Source organism: Triplophysa rosa, linkage group LG15, assembly GCF_024868665.1.
Source record: "Triplophysa rosa linkage group LG15, Trosa_1v2, whole genome shotgun sequence".
NCBI lineage: Eukaryota > Metazoa > Chordata > Actinopteri > Cypriniformes > Nemacheilidae > Triplophysa > Triplophysa rosa.
This window is the reverse complement of record NC_079904.1, coordinates 11,320,121-11,339,854: the sequence shown is the minus strand read 5'-3', so window position 1 is coordinate 11,339,854 and position 19,734 is coordinate 11,320,121. Positions and strand designations below refer to the sequence as shown.

Below are 19,734 nucleotides of genomic sequence, written 5' to 3'. Positions count from 1 at the left end.
CATTTAGTGTTGACCAAATTTTTAAAGCATTAAACACAAAGCCAGTGTACAGTACAAGACGTGATAGGAAAAAAGTGCCAGCATTGATAATAAACTTAAAATAATAAAATATACAAGAAATAAATAATAATAAACAAAACTGTAATAAATAAATAATAATAAACAACAACAATAAATTAAATAAACAAACAATAATAACCAAAAAACAAATAACAATTAGTAAGTAAATAAATAATGATAAACAACAATAAAGTAAATAAATAAATAATAATAAAGAAACAATTACAAATAAAAACACAACAAAATAAATCTCTATTTGGTTTCTGACATAAAGTGCACACAAGTTAAGAATAATATGAATGCTTTATTTTATTAAGTTTTATACCACAAAAGAAAGGGAGCACTCATGGTGCACACAATGCATCATTTATTAAATTATATCTAAAATACATTGGCTCCTTGGCTTTACATGCTAATTTATTAAGTATTTTAGCTCTTCAGCTACCAGCAAGAGCGTATTATTGTACCTCTGTTAAACATGTGTTACCTTATTTAAATCCCTTCCACTAAATTCTGTTGATTTCCCCCCACAATTCATGGAGAATAGGATACGTACAAATAAAATAGAAAATAGAGGAAAGGTGTAGAGACAATAGAAGAATAAAGCCAAAAATAATAGGGATGTAGGGGAGACGCTCATATTTTATTTACCATCGCAGACATTTCAAATGTGGAACAATGTTTCTGCATGGCTTACTGCCCTGAACCACCAACACAGCAGCAGACATGCTTTGGGTCATACATAAAGCGTCCGTACCATTTGAGCAGAGAAAGAGGAAAATGGAGGGAACGTGTGCACCTCACAGATGGTCAGAGATTCCCGCTGGGTGCCTGTCAGTGTCTGAACGTGACTCATCGCGCTTACTGCCCTCTGATCTGTGATACTCTGCTTGTGTCTCTATGGCTGATGTCTTGCTCTTTCTGCACCCCAGGAGTTCATGAGTGACAGGCAGCAGGGCCAGACCAGACTAAATGCCGTCCTGACGTACGCGGAGCAGCATAGCAGCGTGGTGGCTGCGGAGAGGGTGGAAGCCATCGGGGCCAAAGCAAATGCAGCCAAAGATGATTGGAGGAGCCTAATGGAGAATCTACAGAGGAGAGAGACGGCCTTACAGGTACTGTAGAGCTGAACTTAAACTGGATTGCAAACTGAATCTGTCTGTGAAAACCAGGCTAAAGTCTGAAATGAGATTCTCATTGTGAGATTAGAAGCATCAAAGTTTGATTTCAGCCATTCATTTCACTATGATTTCAATCTTTGACATGATCTTACTAGGTCAATATTAAAGATATCAAGGTTATATTTTTACAGAATGTTCTTTACATTATGTAGGATGATTTTATCACAAAAAATGACTTTAGCTGGGTTTTCACAGACTGGGTCACAACTGTAAGCAAAGGAAGATGCTAAAGTATAAAAGTTTCAATTTATTTGAGATGTTTGTCATAACAGTTCCTATACAGTAGATACATTAGTGTTGTTAAATTAATCTGGTTCTTAAATGTGAAAAAAGTATTAATAACGAATGAGTAAGTGAACCTAAAAAATTGAATGGTGGTGGGTTTAAATGGAAATATATTTTGTGTTGGGCTTAGAAAAAATCTGAACTCTGTAAAATCAACATTGCAGACTGAGCTACATGTGTAACATTAACATGTGTTGTCAGGTTCTGCAGTCTCAGATGGAGGACTTTGAAGCAAGCGTGGAACCCCTGCAAGACTGGCTGAACAGAACTGAGATGAGCGTGCAGGAAAGCAGCTCACGCCTTCACGATCTCCCAGCCAAGAGACAAGAGCTCGCCAAACTTCAGGTACCCTTCCATCCTACCCATCATCCTATTGACTGTATACGGTTAAATCACTCGTTGCTGTTTACCTTCCTGTTCTCTCTGACCTTGCTTTGATAGTCTGTGTAATATAGTTAATTAACAAGAGGACAAACTATGGATTATTTATCAATAGATTATGCTTAAAAAATATTTGCAGCATGTTTTTTAACATCCGACTGCTTAAAATGCGCCACATCTGAACCCAGCATTTCATGACATTATCAGATGAAATCAGCTAACTGTGGCAGAGGAATTTGCGGTACTTAAACTCAATTAAATCGGTTCAACAGACGCTGTATCTGATGGAGATAATGAAACAATCCCTGTCTGTCATTACTGATTCTGTTGAGTCAAGTTTTTTGCTAATATGAAGGATTAGAGATGCGGGCCTAATTAATTTTTTTTCAGAGCAGCGTTCTTCTCGATCTGCACTCAGAGAACAAAAAACCCAATATCGTATTATATGAAAGTAGAACAGAAGTCGGAAAGATAAATATTTCTATTTTTGCCTTATCGCAAAATCTCTCATCTCTATTTTTGTATTGCATTGTCGCCCGCTGGGCCCTTTTGTTTGCTCTGTCGGCAATTACATTTCCAACAGTGTATCCGTTGAGTGTGTTGAGGTCCTCTGAGTGATTATCTAGCCCACCCCTCGTCCCGTTCCCTGCTTTTACCCACTTTTCCTCCTAATCCTTTTATCCCTAGAGTGCCCCTAACATGATAGACTCTATTATCATGAACTGTGTCTGCCTAAATGACAATTTCACACTGCGCTCTTTTTTCCATCTCAAGAAAAATGGAAGAAATTTGGTTTGGATGGTCTTTTGTGCCCTTGATGTATTAAGTGTGTTTAGTAAAAGTTTTCCTTGGATGTTGCCAAAATTTTTTGTCTCTGTGTGATATTTCACGGCATGAACCCTCCTTTCTTTTTCCTTTGACCCCTGCTTGCACTGTGACCCCCGGTTGCTCATCCTCAGAGGTTGCTGGAAGAGATGCGCTCCAGAGAGTCTGAACTGGCAGGGCTGAGAGAGAGAGCGCATGGCCTCTGGGATGGTCAGGGTGCTGGGAAGAGTTTTGTGCATCGAGTTTGTCAGCTAGCTGCATGCTACTTGGCCCTGAGCAACCTGATTAAGGTAACCTCCTCTACCTGTGTGTATATACCTCACCTGTCCTTTGCTTACTTTGTACATCATTACCATTATCTATGATGGAAGAAAATGTATTACTTAGTTTTTTAAAAAGGTTTATTGCGATTTTAAGTATTTTCTTGTTTATATAACTACTAGGTTTGTTTCGAAGCCTTGTAGACTTTTAGTTGTCCTCATTCTCCTTTGTACGCTTATGAATAAAATGCCATGCCATTCATAGTGCTTAAATTCTGTTGATTTGCATCAAGGTTGTTTTAGTTTGCTAAAATTAAAATTTTGAAAACGTTTGTGTTCATTGAAATAAAATAAAAGATTAAACTAAAAATTATGAGGGGTTCTAGCTGCAGCCGATGGGGCGAGTGGAGCTCCACTCTCGAACAGGAAATACTTCACCTCCACTCAATAATAAAGAAGGGGCAAAATGACGTCGTTGAGCTCTCCGAATTTCGAACTTTAACTCGGGTAATTTTATCTCAGCATCCCTACACTACTTGCAGACTGACGCTGTCTTAACGTGCAATGCAAGCACAACGCATGTGGCTTCCGTGAAATTACGCAAAAAGGATGAATAAACATGACGGATTTATATATTTTTGACAATCAATATTGATGTCTCGCCAATGTTAGCTGATGTTGCATGAATTTCTTTAAAATACATTTTATTTATAATTTTTTTTAATATAATCCATTGAGCCGTTGATCGTTATTTACTGTTACTTGCAGTTGATGTGTTTTGTAAATACTGTATAGTTTGTGTTTTTACTCAAAACAATTAAAACTTAATTTGTGGAAATTATGTATAATTTTACTGTGGTTGTTTTGTATGTTATTTTGCTTTAAATATAAAATGCCTAAATTATTTGTGTTGACATTTTTCATTTTTATAAAAATTAATTTATTTGATGTTTCATTTATTGTTCACTGCTAACTATTATAATGTTTACTTTCTAAATACAAACCTGGAAGCAATGTCTGGATTTAGTAACATTAAAGGTATTTAATAACATTTAAACAATCACTTTGTAGCATTAAAAGTTTAAACATTACAAGTATTTATTGACTTTAAAACAGCGCCGTTTCATAAATTACTTCAGGGTTGAGGTCAGAATTAGGTGACGTATATCCGCTCGGGCTTCGAGTGGAGGTGACGTATTTCCGCTTTTGAGTGGAGCTCCACTCGCCCCATCATCTGCAGCCAGCCCCTATTGAAAATTATTGGAAAAACTTAAACTAAATTAAAATTTTAAATGTTGCCTCAAAAATAAAATTTAAAGCACTTACATTATAATAATAAACAAAAACTAAAATGTATTAATCTTATAGAGCAACATAAAAAATAAACAAATAATTTAAAAATAAAAGCTCATTTAAAATAAAATAAAATAAAATCAAAATAAAATCAAAACTTTAATAACTATGATTTGCATTGAATATTTTTCTTTGATAAAAGGGAAAAACAGAGCAGTTTATATTTTTCCAGCCCTGTACTCTTCTTGTCTTGACCTCTGTTCTGTCCCATCTGCAGGAGAAGGTGTCCAGGGTAGAACGAGTGGTGGGAGAGCATCAGCTTTTCTCACAGGGCTTGCAGGAACTTCAGAACTGGGTTTCAGAGTCCCAGCAGGTACTAAAGATCTGCAGATCCCCTACATCTGACAAGAGTGTCCTCATTACCAGAATGGGCCAGCTTGAGGTACCTTTACTGTACAGATGTTAAATTTTTTACTAACACTGAGGCCACTATGGCTAGAATTATCTAGAACTGTTATACAAACATTTAGCATGTAGCAATTAGCTGTCTGCTATTATATGTCAGCGTAATAGAATTTTTGTCAATTCCAGACTCTACTGACAGCTTGTCAGGGAAGAGAAATCCAGTTGAAGATGCTTATTACTAAAGGGGAGTCTGTCCAGAGAAACACTTCAGCCGAGGGGGTACCAGTAGTTCGCAAGCAGATCCAAGACCTCAAAGACTCCTGGGATTCACTCTTGTCCTCTTCCATACAATGCAAAAGGTCAGACAGCTTTCAGACAGAATTCCTAGACCTAAAAGCTTCTGTCAGTATGTTCAGGATGCTCTTCAAATATGAGGGAATGATGGAGAATTGTGCCTCAGGTAATGTTGTTTATATGCATTTACAGCCAGCTGGAAGGAGCATTGTCACACTGGACCAGTTACCAGGAGGATGTCAGTCAGTTTGAGAGCTGGATGGAGCGAGTGGAAGAGAGTCTTGGCAACTCAGACAAACACTACGCCGAAATGAGAGACAAGACTGCGAATCTGGGCCGCGCCAAGGCAACAAAACTTTAAATTTGATCAGAGAAATCAGAGAACCTCCATGACTTCTGGGGTTTTTTAATATGCTGCAGCTGAGTTGGCTCATACTTGTCGACTGATAGCGTGAATTGCTTTAAATACTTTGTTTTTTTCTCTTTGTACAGCTCCTCTATGAAGAAGTTCTCAGCCATTCCAGCCCCTTACAGACGATTGCAACCAAGGGTTCCAACATGGCTGAACACACGGTCACCCAACAGGAGATTCAGAAACTTAATGAGAAATATGCAGCTATTAAAGATAAAGCCAAGGTATACACATCATGCATGATCTAAATGTGTATAGTTATGTTAAGAGGAATTATTTACCACATAGTAATAGAAGACAGTCAACCCAATGTCCCGCAATGATCTGTACAAGGTGTCCATGAGATGCCATGCATTACATATATTATATATAAGATGCTGTTGGTGTTTCAGGCATCTGTCAGTAAGGCAGAAGAATTGGTTCTGCTCCACCAAGAGTACCAGCGCGGACTACACATGTTTGAAGACTGGCTAGAGCAAGAACAGAGCAGTCTGGCTCTTTTATCACCACTGGATGAAGATATCAGTTGTCTGGAGAATACTTTGAAAGAACTACAGGTTAGTATTCTGATTTAATTTGACTTCTTTTTTAATTCGTCAAAAGATATTTTTGCAAAAAACATCCCCAAACCTTAAGCTTGAAAAAGCGAGACAGCCATCATGTGTCTGAAATCATTTCCAGATTCTCCAGTCTCATTGTCCAAAGGGACATAACTTGCTCAGCTCAGTTCTTGCGAGTCGAGAAAGGGTCGTTCCATGGGGAGCTCCTCAAATCGAGGATCGGGCCCTGGAAACAGCACAGACAGAATGGGAGGGGTACCAAGACCGGCTCGGAGAGACCAAAGTCCAGGTAGAGCAGGCCCTCGCAAGGGTTCAGCGACTAGAGGGTCTTTTTCAAAACCTGGACCAGTGGTTAGTAGACATGGAGCTCAAAGTTAAAGTGAGAAGCCATCGTCGCTCTGATGTCACTGCAAAGGAGACCCAGCTACAGCAGTTGAAGGTAAATGCAGCTGTAGATATGAATTCTCTTCATGAGCACTAGTTTGAACGATTTTTATGTTTTCATGTTGTTGTGTCTATGCAGCGATGGCAGATTGAAGTCGCTCAGCGTCAGGCTGAGGTGGAGGGCCTAAGCGCTCTTGCACAGCAGGTCGTAGAGGATGCTCATGTCAGTGGTCGGATCAGTACCAGGGTTACACAACTCACTACGCGCTATCATGCTTTGCTACTACAGATACAGGCAAGTCAGCGCTTTACAGCACATTAAAGGAATAGTTCACCCAAAATTTTTAATTCTAAAACTGAAATCTTGAAATTGAAATATTTTTTCCATTTTGAAAATGTTTTGATTTTTTTCCCAAAATAATGTTGTTGTTGTTTTAGTTTTTTTTGACAAATGTAATTTTTTTTGAAAACTTCTAATTTTCATTGTAATTGCATGTCAAATGTAGCAATTTTGAAATGGTATTCATTGTAATTACATGGCAAAACTTACACTGTAAAAAATGTTGCTGTAGTTATGCAGCTAGTTGCCAGTAACTTACTTTAGATTGATATTTATCTCATTTATTGGCAACAGTTTGTTTAAAGATAAATGAACATTAAACATTAACAAGTCTTTATCTTTACAGAAAAAAACTGTAAAATAACAGCCTCATGCAAAGCATTTTGGGAAGCAGAACCAGTTTTTTTTTCTTCTAATTTTGGTTCCCAGAATGCTTTACATGAGGCTGTTATTTTATAGTTTTTTTCTGTAAAGATAAAGACTTGTTAATGTTTAATGATCATTTATCTTTGAACAAACTGTTGCCAGTAAATGACATAAATGTAAATCTACAGTAAGTTACTGGCAAACTGCTCCCAGTAATACTGTAATTTCTACAGAAATGTTTTACATTCAATAAATATGGTCCATATTTGCTTTTGCTACTATGTCACTATACTTAAAACACTGTACATAAAACATTTCTAACTAACACTCAGGTCTTTCTGTATGTATTTGGCCTGCAGTGGTGTTTTATTTTAGTAAAACCTAGTGTAATTGACTCACCCGCATTTGCTGCCAAAACACACTGATAAGTCTAATTCCTCAGCCGTCAAAACTTTGGAAGCTGTCCAGCATGGTAAACCAGCTCTTGTTTATTCCCATTGTCCCTCTAGGAGGACAAAAATAAAAGCTGTGGTGGAAAATCAATGTCTCTCCCGTGTAGAGACCTAAGCTTGTAATTAAACAATATACGAGCCAATCTTGTCCATCAATCGCTGCTGCTGTTTCATGGCAACAACGGAATTGTTTTTAACACTTGCTCTAACACCTCTCCTTTATGCTCACTTCTGCCTAACATACGTTCACGCACACACCCTGACTATGACACAAATGAGTGTGTAATTATCCTGTGAGAAACAACAGGCCGTCGCATGCGCTACAGCGAGGAGCCATTATGCGTCTGCGGATAGATGCGCGCTCAACTCAGCCCAAAGCGTTAATTGGTGCCACGCGCGTGAGGGATCTGCATGTCAAGTGAAGAATGCGGCAAAATAGCTTAGCTTTAAGCCCCCAGGAGCGAATGGCCACAACCGTGCAGCACGGAATCAATCAAAACACGACATGCTGGTATAGAGAAAAATTAGTGTTCTTGACAATGAGCCTTTCAGATTTTCTCTTTTGTCATTCAGGAGACCCTCAGACAACTCCAGGAGGAGACACAGAGCATCACAGAGGCGCAGACTGCTTTCAGGACCTTCTCTGATTGGCTGAGTGGCGCGAGGAAGAATTTCAACATTTTTACAGAGAAAAATGAAGCCCTTGACCGCGTTACCATGGAAAAGAAGTTGAAGAGGCTGGAGGTATGGGATGACAAATACTACATTATATTGAATTTCTGTAAAATGTTACTTTTAAAAGCACAGGGTTTCATGCTTATCCATCCTTACTGAAAGCCAAAAACATAATTTTGTATTTGTTTTTAATTTATAAAGAGACCAAAGGCTATGCACATATGATTGACACATTTATTCAATTATATTGGCCCAAACCAACATATCTAGGCATATATTCTTATACCTTAAACATGCTGTATATACTTTTATGCACACCTAATATAGACTATAAGAAAAAATGAACCTATGAACTGTATCCTGTGGTTTAGAGCTATTGATTCGGCTGAATAAAATTACACACACACACACACACACTACAGACTGTTACTCTCAGTGGGGCTGGCACAGTTTTGTGCCCATATTTGAGATTGTAAAGCCAGTGCCTGTGTGTGCGCACATGTGCGAGTCTCTTTGTGTAGCATATTGATCATATCCCTAAGAAGACAAAGCAGAAAAGCTTTAGTGCAGTTGCACCCTATGTGCACACACACACATACACGTATCCCCTCCACATACTCCCCCACTGTGAGATCTGAGATGAAGGAACGGTCTGTCTGTGGAACCTGCTGGCACAGACTGTGTAATTGATGCAATGCCCTTACAGCTTCAGCATCGCATGCACACTCTTCTATATCACACACACGCATGAAAGCATACACACAAACATATAGTTTACAAGTCACATGCAATGCTCATTTGGCTCAGGCTTACATATATAATAGAGTTCATATTGTTGGATCGATGGCATTGTGCAGAAGGTAAGAGCAAAGTCACATGGTGACATCCACCTACCCACACACACACACACATATGTACGGTCTGTTAAACGGCACCAATGTAGTAGGCGCATTTATTTCAGAAGTAATAACCATCCAATTAACTATGCGTTTTTTCGGCAGCCCAATGTAACATATATCTGGCCCCAATTATCTTCGCTCTTACATCGTTCCGCATCGGTAACTTCTCGGCTTCCCTTTTTGTGCTCGGAGATCATCATTAAAACACTTGGTCTCCTTTCCCTGTCAGCAACCCAGCAGCAGCCCCAGATTCAGCTGTACAGCCGGGAGCCTCTCGTGTACTGCTCTTTATACCGACCACAGGCTGATATCATATCGAGATGCTTCCTGCGTAAAGGTAAAGAGCAGAAGAGAGTAGGAGGGGCCGAGTGGGCTTGTTGCTGGGGAAACCCCACTGCGCCAGACCCATTTAAGGCCTGGGTAATTGGTGCTTCCTCTCATATCTCTGACCTGGGCCTCCCCGGGTCTCCGCACACAGGTGTCAGGAGCCCGGCAGGCTTCAAAGCCGCCCGTCAGAGGTCCACTTCAGAGAAGCACACTTCCAACCTAAAATCAAACGTGAATAGAAGCTGTCATGAGCTGTCTTGGGAAAGCCTGTGTTGGGAAGGCCTGATTTTCCCTTTGGATTTATAGATTTTTTTTGTTCGTTTGTTATTGTTCTTTTTGTCATATTTCATGTTGTTTTGTTTTAACAGAAGAGTTGATGATATTCTCTCACCCCGCAGTCTCTACAGGGGGATATGGATCACGGTCACAGCCTTCTCAAAACGCTTCGGGAACGTTCAGAGCAGGCGGTACCCTTCCTGGATGACCCCGGAGCATCAAAGCTGGAGAGGGATGTGCAGACGGGCAGATCGCAACTTGAAAAGCTTACGCTGGGGCTACAAGAAGAACACGCGACCCTAGAAAGGAGAATTGTGCTTTATAAAGATTTTCAAGAACGTTACAAGAGTCAAATGCAGTGGCTTAGGGAGACTCGTGGTCTGCTCAGCTCCACTGTCAAACCCAGAGCAGAACTATACCAGAGAAAAGCACAGCTGACCAAGTACAAGGTATAGTCAATGTCAATTAAAAGTGCATTTTTTCTGTATTTTGAAATGTTTTTGTTAGTTTCGAGTTGTGCGGGTTGTGTCCAGGCCGTGGAGCAGATGTTGCTGTCTCGTGATTCAGCGGTGAGCTTCGTTCTAGAGAAGGGGGAAACCTTGCTGACGCTGCTGCACTCCCCGTCTATCACAGACAATTTGACCAGATTACAGACAGACTATCAGGAGCTGTGCTTCTCAGCACGGGTAAGTGTACATTCACTGCAGATCTGCTTTACATAAAGTCCGATTGTAAAAATACTGTTTTAGAAAACATTTGCTCTTTTTTACCCCGTTGCAAAAAACAGAATATGCTGGGTTAGGTATGTTTTGATGCTGGTTTGACCATCTTAAACCAGCTAAAGACCAGCACATGACCAGCTTCAACCAGCACAAAACAGCAAACCAGCATCAAAACATACCTAACCCACCAAATGCTGTTTTTTTCAACAGGGTAGTTTGATTCACATATAAGTTCACATGGCAAAAGCACATTTATAGAACCTAAGCTGCAAAAATGGGTCATTCAGAACCTGCCATAATGTATATCAGCGCTGTCAGAGCAATACTGTATCGCACAGCCCGTCCACATCTATACAGTATATCAACACTTTCTTATGTATTCTTATGTATTTCGCATGCTGATCACAACAGAGCTCATTACTGCATAAAATGTTAAATGTGCAGTACAGCTTATTATTATTTCATTCTAAGGGACTTTTTGGGGTACAGAAAATGTCAACTTTAAGCTTTTGAATATTAATGTGGAAGCTCTCTGTGCTATTTCCTAAAAGATGACATCCACCGATAGCATTTAGTACAGAGTGCTATCATTTTCCAATGATCCGTCACATGCTTGCAGCTGTCGGAAGCTATTTCTGTGCGTGATCATTTCCAGCTCTGCATTTATAATAGATGCTTTCGTTTGAGTGCTTCATCAATTAAATGGTGTGAATGTATTTCCTAAGACCCACGTTCAAAGACTGGAGGGGCAGGTGAAGAAACAGGAAGCGTACCACAAAGAGCTTCAGGAAATCGAGCGCTGGCTACTGCAGATGTCCAGCAGGATGGTGACACCCGACCCGTCATCGAGCGGTGGTCTGGAAGCTGCCACTCAACAGCTGGCCACACATAAGGTGACCAATCACAAGGCTTTACAGAAAAACAATAGTCCTCAAATAACCAATCAAATAGAAACCTAAATAAAAAATATGCTTTACAAGACAAAATCTTAATGTCAGAATACGACCATTTTGGCCTGTTTGAAAAGGCACCTTCTGGACAAGGATTTGTTATGTAGACTCAGCATGAATTTGCACATATTGTCGCCTCATTCCAGGCTATTATGGAGGAGATTGCGGGCTTTGAGGAGCGTCTGGCTGCGCTGAAGGATAAGGGAGAGGAGCTGTTGTCCGGCTGCAGCGAGCGCCTCCAGGCTCGACTTCGCCAGCAAATTCAGAATCACCAGCAGGGAGCAAAAGACAGCTACTCTGCCATCTGCAGCACTGCCCAGCGTGTGAGTCCTCTTGCCAACACACCATCACTAGACCTACATAGCGTGTGCCTAAAATAAAGAGTACTGTAAATATAGACCCACTGCATATGTAGTCAGAACTGTGATCCTGTCTTTAAAAGCCCTAATATTGTTTGCTTGTAGTTACTATTTTAAAATGTTAATGTTAATTAATAGTATAATTTCCAGTTTTTGTGCCAGTGTCACTGTGTATTTTTCCTCACATGAAAGCCTTTTCCAGCAAACTCGTGTGCCGGGTGCCAATTTATATCCACTCTGCCAGAACCTCCAGATTATTTTAATCCGCCCAGTCTGGCTTTCTATTTGCACCAAGTGAAGTGTTGACAAAATACTTGACCCAATGCATTTGTATTTTAAATCAGATTAAATCAACCCTTACCAGCAGTCAATAAACCAGAGAGGCCTGGCAATAAAATGCGCTTGACATTTGACTCATGCATACCGGCAAGACCATCACTAGGCACTCTGTGAAAGCAAATCATTTAAGCTTAAAGCAATGAAAGTGAGCACAGACCCCCCATTGGCAATCAGCCCCCCCCCCCCCCAACTGCAGCATCCCACCAAAAGCTGCCACCTGCTTTCCTCTAAAAACCCTAATCACACTCACCCCTAATAAGGCACCCGATAGCCACTCTCTGCCATCTGACGCATTGCCTTCTCTGTCGCTCTCAGAGTCTATTAATACCTCACCCCCTTCCCCATGCCAGTTTTATTTTGCCCAAATCAGTCAACACAACCCCGAACATTGATAAAACCCCTCCCTTTCTATTTACTAGTTTCGACCCCCTGCGAACATCTTGCGCCAAACTTGCCAGAACAATGCCGCCCCGAAAATCCCGCCACCTGGCAATCTGGTCAATGAGTTCCGCAGTCTGCTCGTGCTCTGCCAACACCCGCCGTCTGCCAAAGCAAGCCGGTCTTTGCCTGCCCCCCGTGAGGGCTTTTGAATTAAGAATGTCAATCAGCGTCAGTTTTTCTGCTCACGGGATTAGAGATGCCAGAGCATTCAACACCTGTCAAATGGGATTTGCTTTATTTTGACCCAGTCTGTCCCACTCATGTCATTTTCCTCTCGAATATGTCAGAGTCATGCTGTTATTAGGATTTAAACAGCTAAATACTGTATTTACTGTAAAATACCTTGTGATTTGTAGTTTTTACATAAATTGGAATGTGTTTCGTTTTGGCTTCTGTTGAATGATGTTATTTGTATTTTCATCAGTGTCTGTATTGCCCAAGAATCGAACCCATGACCGTGGCATTGCTAATGCCATGCTTTACCAATTGAGCTACACAGTTGAAGTATCATCTCTTTGTCTGTACAGGTGTATCAGAGTTTGGATCGGGAACTGCAGAAGCATGTCAGTGAGCGGGATACTTTGCAGCAGTGTCAGACGTGGCTTACAAATGTGCAGGAGGAGATGCAACTTCCAGTGCATGCACCACACTGCCTACAGGAGGCCCTGGCACAGGTATACGTTATAACATTGCATTTTTATTTCACTTTGTATACGTACAGTAGCTTTATTTTACACGTAATGAACTGGAAAGCCATAAACTAGATGTATCGCTGACTACAGTATATCTTATGGTTCCTGGGGTTTCTTAAATGCACCATTAGATGAAGCAGGATCGAACTCTACAGGAGCAGGCTAGTACATACTTGCAGCTGGTGTGCTCCACTTGTGATCTGTCAGATGCGAAGGTGCGAGAGACTGCCGCTGAGATACAGCAGGTCAAACTTCAGGTTAGTGATTCACATCAGGTCTGCTCTTAAAGGGATAGTTCACCCAAAAATAAAAATCCTATTATCATTTACTCACCCTCTTGTCATTTCAAAACTGTATGACTTACTTTCTTCCGCAGAACACAAAAGAAGATATTTTGAAGAATGTTAGTAACAGAACAATGATGATACCCATTGACTTATGTTGTATAGACACAAATCCAATGCAAGTCGATGGGTATCGCCTTTGTTCTGTTACCAAGATTCTTTAAAATATGTTATTTTGTGTTCGGCAGACGAAAGAAAGTCATACAGGTTTGAAATGACAAGAGGGTGAGTAAATGATGACAGAATTTTCATTTTTGGGAGAACTATCCCTTTAAAATCTATATAAAGGATGACATGATTTTCAGATGTTTTAACTTTTTATGCGTTTACCAAACCTCTTCATTTCAACTCATTTGAAATGGTTACATACTATATGCAAAGTATTCTTACAGAATGCATATGTACAATTAAACAGTTTGTCTAGATGTATGCATTAATAAACGTCCTGGTTGAATCAGTTGATCGGATACCTTTTCCCCTGAATGCAGATCGAGGAGAAGATGCTGGAATCTCAAGATCTTGCAGATAGCTGGAAAGAGATCAAGGACATGCGTTCTAACCTCGAATGTCGTCTCATTGAGTCAGAACAACTCCTCCAGAGCATGTTGAGAAGGCCAGCTGAGCTAGAGCCAAAAGTTGCCCAGAACCAACTGGACCAGGCACAGGTAAGCATCAACTTTGTGACCATATGACAGCCATTTGAAGACGGCTAAATAATTACCCATTTGTAATAAAGAAGCTCTTTTTATTTGCTAGTTCAATATTTAATAATGCATCAAGACAACGCACACGTGTTTTGTGTGAAAAGCGCTTTTACTGTACATCAGCTTGTCATTGGTGTTCTATTGTGTATTGCTGAAAGCGCTGGTGACTTTTACCCTCCGTTACATTTCCTGACAGGAAGCTTGATTCACTAATAAAGATTTCTCTCCAGATTACTCGTCTGGTGTAATTACAGATGTGGGAATTGATTTGTCAGTGCCTGTAATGACAAAGTCCAGGCAGACCCCTTCATTGTCTGCAAAAATAATAGATATTACCATCTCTAAATGTGCTAAGAAGAGTCAACAATAGAATGAATGAAATCCTCAATTACCTCAAAGCTCACTCTTAGTCAGTAACACAGACCGTCATCCATTTGGCAGGATATCAAATAAAGACAGCCTGCATTTAATAATAAAACCCTATATTTCTTGCCACAAAGGACTTTATTCAGGAGATGCGAGCCAGGCAGGTTGAGCTGACCCAGTTGAGAGAAAGCATTAATAGGCTAACGGCTGGTCAGGAGTCCCCTGAGCTTCTGGAAGTTGGGCGTCTGCGCTGCGCTTGGCTGGATCTGGGCAGACAGGCTGCGCAGCTGCTGGAGCAGAAAGAAGAGGATCTGCAAAGGAGCGGGGACTATCATGACTGCATTTGTATGGTGGAGGAGTTGTTTGACCAGCTGTCCAAGAAATGGGATCAATTAGCCAGGCATGCTACGTTCCCTTTCAACATTTGTACAACATATTAATGCTTGATAGTTGCTATGTGTTCTTGATGATGTTTTTGTCAGCCATCATGTGATTAGTATTGACTCATTTTTTTCCAGGGGAGACATTGAGAGCACCGCCGAATGTCTTGATGCCTTAAAGAAGTTATCCACAGACCTACAGGACCAAAGATGCGTTCTTGATGACCTCAGAAATAATAGACATGGGATCCTACCTCGTCTGAGCTTGGAGGACAGAGACCTTGTAAAAGAGCAGGTGGGTTACCTGGAGCAACGGTGGACCCAGGTGGAAACACTCGTCCAACAGAAAATCCAAGATTCGACCCAAATGCTACAAGAATTCAGTCAAATTGAGGACCATCTGCGAGAGGCCCAAGAATGGGCCGAGCTACAGCAGCCATCCCTCTCTGAGGTGCTTAAGACCAGCCCCCCTCCAGATTTGGCTCAAAGCTTTCTGTTTGATCACTTGAGCTTCTGCGGAGAACTGGAGGCCAAGCAGAAGCTTGTGGCAGAGGCCAAGCAGAAGCTTGTGGCAGAGGCTGTGACTGATGCCAACAGCCTGTCCTCACATCTAGGTCTTCATGAAAGACGTAAACTGCAGACGTTGGTCCAGGAAGCTCAGGCAGAGGTGGAAGCACTTGCAACTAAGGCAGCCCGATATCGTAAAAGCCTCAGTAAGGTGTTTACAGAACGGACACAGTTCCTCCAAGCCCTCGATAGGGCAACTGAATGGATCAAAAAGCAGGAGCAAAGGGCACTTGCTGGCGATCATGTGGCACTTTTACCAATCGTACTGAACAAGCAGGTGTCCACCTGTAAGAATTTTACCAGCAGCCTAAGAGCGTATCAGGTAGAGCTGACATCACTTTGGACACAGGGAAGGGAATTGGTGAAGGATGCTACAGAGGAGGAAAAGAAGGAGACCCTTCAGAAGCTGGAGGAGTTACAAGTCATTTTTGACAGTTCCTTGCAAAAGAGCAATGAACATCTACAACATATGGAGAAAGCCCTGGTTATCCGGAAGTACTTTCAAGTGGACTTGGATAGGATGTGTGAATGGCTAAAACAGGCAGAAGTAGCCACATTTCCAATTATTGATCTGAGCGGGAATGATGACGCCCTTCAGAACCTTTTGACCAAGTATCAGAAGCTCCTAGATTGTGCTTCGGAGTATGAGAACCTTTTGCTCATTGTCCAGAGGGCAGGACAGGAGATTCTTCCCACCTTAAATGAGGTGGACCACTGCTACCTTGATGAGAAACTCAATGGTCTTCCGCAACAGTACAATGACATGCTGTTGTTGATCAGAGAGAAACGCTATAGGATTCAACAAGTGCTTGTGGAGCGGAGGGAGTTCGAATCCCTCATCGATGTAACACGAAAAGCTTTGAAAGAACTCCAGGAGAAGTGTGATGCTTTGGAGAATGAGTCAGCAAATCAAAGTCTTGAAGAGGGAAAAAAGTTGCATAGCAGTTATGAAGATCTCCTGAAAGGTCTTGCAAACCTCTTTCAGGGATTAAAAGATTTTAGGGGTAAAACTCAGAATTTTCTTAGCATGGGTCAGCCGTATACACCTGAAGTCATTGACCAGCTAGTTGACCTTCACAGCAAACTCAACCAGCAGATTGAATATAAAATTAAAGAATTACAGAAAACATTAAAATTATTAGACAATCATAGAGGAATTGTTGAAAAAATGGATAATAGCATCACCACATTGAAGGAACAGCTTGACAACCTTGACTCGGAGGTGGAATCGGATGCCATGGAGAGATTATCAACACTTTTCAACCTATCAAAAATTCTTGAAGAAATTCATTCCTATCCAGAGGGTCTCATAGTACAAACAGAAGACCTCAACCAACACTTGCACTCAGAGACCCTTAAGACTCAGGTTATTTTCAGAGAGGAACAACTTCTTACCTTAAAGCAAAGACTTGATACACACATTAAAGACTGTGAGAAGTGTTTTATGGTAAATAAGGATTTTCAAACTGATATGAGAGTATCAATAGACTGGCTTAGGAATCTTAGGGATCGACTAAAAAGTCCTTCAATGTTTAAAGAAGCAAAAATCGAGCTTGTGCAGGAGGAGGTCAGGTCTCTTTTGACACTTCAAGAAGAAATGAAATCTAGGCTTAGGGTGTTGGATGCTGTAACTTGTGAGGAGAAACAGAAGTACATCAATAATCAACACCCAATTCCCAAATTCTTGGAAACTGCTTTGAAGGATATTGCAGAACTGAAGGCTGACATTCAACAAGCTTTTAATACCAAACAGGTAAGATTATATTACGTCCTTACCAGTGGCGATCAGTGTCTCCTCTTTAAGGGAAGCAGGAATTCAAAATACGTGTTCAGCACTTCACGTGAACCTATGTGCATCACGCATCATGTCAAAATACATGCCTGCTGCAGACGCATCGAATGGGTTTATGATGAAAGAGACGCTCACGTTCAGAAGACACTGCTTTAACACTTAACTCTGATTATACATGAGACTAAGCGAGTATCTAGCAAACGTGAGCGTCTCTTTTATTATAAACCCTTTCGACGCGTCTGCAGCAGGCACGTATTTTGAAATGACGCGCCACACACATGATGGGCTAAATACTTTTGCCAAGCTTCGCATTAGTGCTTCCCCTGAAGAGGAGTCACGGATCGCCACTGGTCCTTACAGCCTATATGATTTCAACACTGGCTAAATTATTAAAGCAATGCAGAAGGCAACCTGAATGTTTCTTGAAACTGTAATGTTAACCGTCAGGTGGCGTTGCAGTCCTTTCTGTTCCTGCTTCAGAAGTACCAACATGCCTTGCAGTGTAACCAGCAGTGGTTTGAGGATGCCGGTGCTCTGCAAGAGCAGGTCCCTTGTGAAGTCGACCTGGAGAAACTCCCAAACTGTCTCAATGACTTAGAAAAACTGATAGCAAAGGAACAGACTGTGAAGAACATGGTCGAGGAAATGCAGGCTCTAATCCTTCAAATGAATGACTTTTTGAGCCCTACTGTATTGAAACAAATCCAGACATATTTTGAGGAGTCTCATCACAAGGCCAGAGAGATCCTTGAGCAGCTAAAACATCGTCAAGACTGCTTACAACGGTAATGCTAGTGAGATTGTAGCTTTATACCTGTTAAGTTTTAAATATGTATATTTGCTTTCTGCCTTATAGCACATCATGATATTGTTAATATAAATATTTCCTGTACTGCTTTACATACATTAACAATATAGTGACATACATAATAAAAATTAGTCACACATCTTTTGTTTTGTTAGATGCATAGCTCAGTCGAGGTCCATCCAGGAAGAGATAGATGAAGTTATAAAGCAGATGAGCGAAGTTGGGAAGAGGATGCAAGAGTTTAGGACGGCCAATGCAAACTGTGTACAGGAGGCTGAAGACAAGCTCTGTTTGTACCAGGTCTGTGGCAAAGCAGAGAGTATCACATTATTAACCATTAAATGCAGTCTTGCTATGGATGTCATATGGAGTTTTTATAAATATCTCCTATTCTACTATTTCTACAGGAAATTGTGTCACAGGTTGATGGTTTTGAGGACACACTGAACAGACTGAAAACTCAAGAAACACAGTTTGATCAGCTTGCCATAAATGACACTGTTTCTCAGTCAGTTTGTTCATTAGGACACCGGTGGACTCGTCTGTGTAGTGTTGCTAAAGCTCAGGAAAAAATCCTGAAGGATTCTGCACATAACTGGAGATGCACCATTGAGAAGGTACGAGACTCATACTAAGAGTTAATACTCATTAAATCATTTACCAATTGAGCAGATTTAACCCAACAAATCTTGATTAAATAGACAAAATTCCATAAAGAATTATTCGATCTCCAAAATAACAAGCAAAAAATGAAAAGCAAATTTCACAATATAATGTAATTAATATTTATAATAAAGATTTTATGTAATGCAGTACATTGAGGTAAATAAACTATTTTCTAATAACTTTAAATCAATGCACAAATAATAGATGATGACGAAAGCACTAGTAATGGTGAAGTAATAGCATTGATTCTGTAAGCAGCATGTCCTTGCTGAATAAATCTTCATTATTCTGAGATCTGACCAGGGCAGCAACCGGCAATTGCTTAAAATGATGTAATGGTTGGCAATGACAGTCCATTACAAAAATAGCAAAGCATGGAAGGTGCCAACTCACCCCGTTTCCCATAAATCTGCTGCATTGACAGGAAATGACCTCATAAGAGAACATTTTATATATAAAATTATATTACAGTAAATTATGTTGACAACATTTTTATTAGATAGATATTGATTTACAGGCATAGCTGTAATTACAGTGATTTAAGTCGTTTAATTGATTATTGGCAGCTCAAACTTTATCCTTTTTGTTTCTTTGTAACTTAACCCAGTTTCATTGTTCAGCTGAGGATATGACATCACCCAGTAAGAAGTCATGGTTCTTGCAGAACTGAATGTAACACAGACAGTTTTTGAATAATTATTAAATGAACAGTTCACCCAGAAATGAAAATTCTCTCATTATTTACTCACCCTTGAGTTGTTCTGGGCCACCATTGACTACCATAGTAGGAAAAAATGCTTAATAAATTTCTTTGTTCTGTTGACGACAAAAGAAGATATTTTGAATAATATAGGAAAGCAAACAGTTCTGGGGCACTTTTGTAATTTTTCCTACTATGGTAGTCAATGGTGGCCAAGAACTGTTTGGTT

General features: G+C 40.4%; 1 protein-coding gene across 1 annotated transcript in view; it reads left to right on the top strand.

The window, feature by feature from the left end:
- Window positions 1–19,734, top strand: part of syne1a (spectrin repeat containing, nuclear envelope 1a) — a 107,490-nt gene that overhangs the window by 45,717 nt on the left and 42,039 nt on the right. The window contains exons 58-80 of the mRNA XM_057352968.1: window positions 993–1,175; window positions 1,728–1,871; window positions 2,867–3,022; window positions 4,563–4,727; window positions 4,877–5,049; window positions 5,177–5,330; window positions 5,477–5,620; window positions 5,789–5,953; window positions 6,078–6,395; window positions 6,480–6,635; window positions 8,072–8,242; window positions 9,798–10,124; window positions 10,209–10,361; window positions 11,123–11,290; window positions 11,494–11,670; window positions 13,014–13,160; window positions 13,310–13,435; window positions 14,011–14,187; window positions 14,727–14,992; window positions 15,111–17,292; window positions 17,779–18,116; window positions 18,295–18,439; window positions 18,547–18,756. Coding sequence (XP_057208951.1) covers window positions 993–1,175; window positions 1,728–1,871; window positions 2,867–3,022; window positions 4,563–4,727; window positions 4,877–5,049; window positions 5,177–5,330; window positions 5,477–5,620; window positions 5,789–5,953; window positions 6,078–6,395; window positions 6,480–6,635; window positions 8,072–8,242; window positions 9,798–10,124; window positions 10,209–10,361; window positions 11,123–11,290; window positions 11,494–11,670; window positions 13,014–13,160; window positions 13,310–13,435; window positions 14,011–14,187; window positions 14,727–14,992; window positions 15,111–17,292; window positions 17,779–18,116; window positions 18,295–18,439; window positions 18,547–18,756 — 6,345 coding nt within the window. The remainder of the gene's footprint in view (window positions 1–992; window positions 1,176–1,727; window positions 1,872–2,866; window positions 3,023–4,562; window positions 4,728–4,876; window positions 5,050–5,176; window positions 5,331–5,476; window positions 5,621–5,788; window positions 5,954–6,077; window positions 6,396–6,479; window positions 6,636–8,071; window positions 8,243–9,797; window positions 10,125–10,208; window positions 10,362–11,122; window positions 11,291–11,493; window positions 11,671–13,013; window positions 13,161–13,309; window positions 13,436–14,010; window positions 14,188–14,726; window positions 14,993–15,110; window positions 17,293–17,778; window positions 18,117–18,294; window positions 18,440–18,546; window positions 18,757–19,734) is intronic.